This window comes from Colobus angolensis, unplaced genomic scaffold (genome assembly GCF_000951035.1).
Source record: "Colobus angolensis palliatus isolate OR3802 unplaced genomic scaffold, Cang.pa_1.0 Scaffold83, whole genome shotgun sequence".
NCBI lineage: Eukaryota > Metazoa > Chordata > Mammalia > Primates > Cercopithecidae > Colobus > Colobus angolensis.
The window spans coordinates 1,632,422-1,635,775 of NW_012122154.1; the positions used below are offsets into that span (position 1 = coordinate 1,632,422).

General features: G+C 47.8%; 1 protein-coding gene across 2 annotated transcripts in view; it reads right to left on the reverse strand.

The window, feature by feature from the left end:
* KLHL10 (kelch-like family member 10) overlaps nucleotides 1–2,747 on the reverse strand; it is a 24,257-nt gene extending 21,510 nt beyond the window's left edge. Inside the window, exon 1 of one of the 2 annotated variants that reach the window (XM_011929747.1) lies at nucleotides 2,401–2,747. In XM_011929747.1, coding sequence (XP_011785137.1) covers nucleotides 2,401–2,594 — 194 coding nt within the window. In that variant the 5' untranslated portion in view covers nucleotides 2,595–2,747. The remainder of the gene's footprint in view (nucleotides 1–2,400) is intronic. The other variant, XM_011929748.1, reaches the window with a different exon arrangement.
* Between the last annotated feature and the right edge of the window lie 607 nt (nucleotides 2,748–3,354).

A 3,354-nucleotide genomic window follows, 5' to 3' on the forward strand; every position in this document is an offset into this window, starting at 1 on the left:
AAATAAATAAATAAATAAATAAATAATAATAATAATAATAAAAAATAAATTGTGGACTCTGCTCTAGGGTCTACATGAATGAGAAGTTTTAGCAACAGGTAGGATACATTGATCATATCTTCATTGGAATTGATTACTCAAACATTTTCAGCTCATGAACAAAATAGCCCTTCTACCTCCTGGGCGACAGAGCGAGACTCCGTCTCAAAAAAAAAAAAAATAAATAAATAAATAAATAATAATAATAATAATAAAAATAAAAAATAAATTGTGGACTCTGCTCTAGGGTCTACATGAATGAGAAGTTTTAGCAACAGGTAGGATACATTGATCTTATCTTCATTGGAATTGATTACTCAAACATTTTCAGCTCATGAACAAAATAGCCCTTCTACCTCCTGGGTTACAATGGTTTTAGCCCAAACTCCCTTTTCCTTCTGTTATTTCCCAGGTGTTTCCCCCTCATCCTCCTTCTCATCCCCTTAATCCTTGTTAATTTATCACCCTGTTTGAAAAGGTCTCTATTGGGATAGGAGTAGAGGGGGGTCCCTGAAGTAGCATTGTCGTCTGAAATCCAGGAGGGATGTCCAACCTTCCCAAAGGTTGGTTTAGGTGAGAATCAAAGATGAAAGCCCACCAATAGTTAGTTGAAATCCAGTTGAAAAATCAGATCTTAAAGGCCGGGCGCAGTGGCTCACGCCTGTAATGCCAGCACTTTGGGAAGCCAAGGCAGGTGGATCACGAGATCAGGTGTTCCAGACCAGCCTGACCAACATGGTGAAACCCTGTCTCCACTAAAAATACAAAAATTAGCTGGGCATGGTGGTGGGAGCCTGTAATTCCAGCTACTTGGGAGACTGAGGCAGGAGAATCGCTTGAGCCCGGGAGGCAGAGGTTGCAGTGAACCGAAATCACACCACTGCATTCCAGCCTGGGGGACAAAGCGAGACTCCATCTCAGAAAAAGAAAAAAAAAGAATAAAGGCCGGGCGCAGTGGCTCACGCCTGTAATGCCAGCACTTTGGGAGGCCGAGACGGGCGGATCACGAGGTCAGGAGATCGAGACCATCCTGGCTAACACGGTGAAACCCCGTCTCTACTAAAAATACAAAAATTAGCTGGGCATGGTGGTGGGAGCCTGTAATTCCAGCTACTTGGGAGACTGAGGCAGGAGAATCGCTTGAGCCCGGGAGGCAGAGGTTGCAGTGAACCGAAATCACACCACTGCATTCCAGCCTGGGGGACAAAGCGAGACTCCATCTCAGAAAAAGAAAAAAAAAGGCCGGGCGCAGTGGCTCACGCCTGTAATGCCAGCACTTTGGGAAGCCAAGGCAGGTGGATCACGAGATCAGGTGTTCCAGACCAGCCTGACCAACATGGTGAAACCCTGTCTCCACTAAAAATACAAAAATTAGCTGGGCATGGTGGTGGGAGCCTGTAATTCCAGCTACTTGGGAGACTGAGGCAGGAGAATCGCTTGAGCCCGGGAGGCAGAGGTTGCAGTGAACCGAAATCACACCACTGCATTCCAGCCTGGGGGACAAAGCGAGACTCCATCTCAGAAAAAGAAAAATCAGATCTTGCCAGGCGTGGTGACTAATGCCTGTAATCCTAGCACTTTGGGAGGTCAAAATGGGCAGATCACCTGAGGTCAGGAGTTTGAGACCAGCCTGAGCAACATGGCAAAACCCTGTCTCTACTAAAAATACAAAAATTAGCCTGGCGTGGTGTGGGGCACCTGTAATCCCAGCTACTCAGGAAGCTGAGGTGGAAGAATGGATTGAAATGGGGAGGCGGAGGTTGCAGTGAGCTGAGATGGTGCCATTGCACTCCAGTCCAGGTAACAGAGTGAGACTCGTCTCAAAAAAAAAAAAAAAAGAAAAAGAAAAATCAGAGAAAAAAGGCCCTGACCCTAGTCATGCCTCTTCAGAAGGCAAAGGAGCCAGGCAGGAGCTCCTGCCTGGACCACAGAGTTGGCCAGGCATGGTGGTAATCCCAGCACTTTGGGAGACTGAGGCAGGAGGATTGCTTTGGGCAGGAGTTCAAGACCAGCCTGGGCAACATAGCGAGACTCCATCTCTATAGAACATTTCAAAAGTAGCCGGATGTAGCGGCATGTGCCTGTAGACCTAGCTACTTGGGAGGCTGGGGTAGGTGGATCGTTTGAGCTCAGCAGTTCAAGGCTGCAGTGAGCTATGACTGCATCACTGCACTCCAGCTTGGGTGAAAGAATGAGAGCTTATCTCTAAAAAATTTAAAAAAAAAAAATTGTTTTAAGGAGCTCAGAGCTTTGACAGTGTCCCTAAAGTTAAGGTGGTGGGGTGGGAACCAGAAAATGGATAAAAGTGTCTCAAAATGAGCCCAGTTACCCCTTTGGCTTAATTTGGCAACCCTGTTATACCTAAAGTAGGAACTGCAGCTACAAAGGATGTTCTTATGGGCACTGAACTCAAAGCCATTGACCTTGATGACCACGTCGCAGAGCTTGCCCTCTAGTCTAAGCTCGTTGAAGATCTCACAGGCCATCGCACTCATCTTCCTCTCCATGTGAGGCTGGTGGAAACGTGTGGAGGCCGCCGCGCTCTCCATCTCCATGGCACCCTCGGACAGCGGAGAGAGGCTGTTCTCCTAGGGTGTCGGGGAGGGTTGTGGGGGGCCCCTTTAGCCAGCTGTCGCTTCTTTTCCCTACTACATCTTTCGTATAGGGTCTATCAGGCAACTTAAGTTCCAGAATCCTGGCCCTGCAGTGAGATCACGCAGGATTGTGCTCTCAGGTTCTGGAACTGCCTCCTGGACTTGTCCGCTTCCTTCTCCTCTCCCCTACCATCCCACTTAGGCTGAAAACCACCTCATGCCTCTTTCTGTGTCCTCAAACTCAGAACAGAAACGTGACCACTGAGTGTTTATTGATTCCAGCTCCTGTTACTCACCTGATACAGGTCTCTATCCCTGGAGCATCCATCTACCTTCCACAGCCCAACACTTAGCTCCCTAGACACCGAACTCAAGGAAATCCAAGTCAGTTGAGGGTGAAGGGAGAAGTAAAGCTGATTAAATTTGTTTCTTAGGCCAGGTGCGGTGGCTCATGCCTCTAATCCCAGCATGAGGTGGGCAGATCATGAGGTCAAGAGATGGAGGCCATCCTGGCCAACATGGTGAAACCTCATCTCTACTAAAAATAGAAAAATTAGCTGGGCATGGCAGCACATGCCTGTAGTCCCAGCTACTCGGGAGGCTGAGGCAAGAGAATCGCTTAAACCCGGGAGGTGGAGGTCGCAGTGAGCTGAGATTGTGCCACTGCACTCCAGCCTGGTGACAGAGACTCCATCTCAAAAAAAAAAAAAAAGAAAAGAAA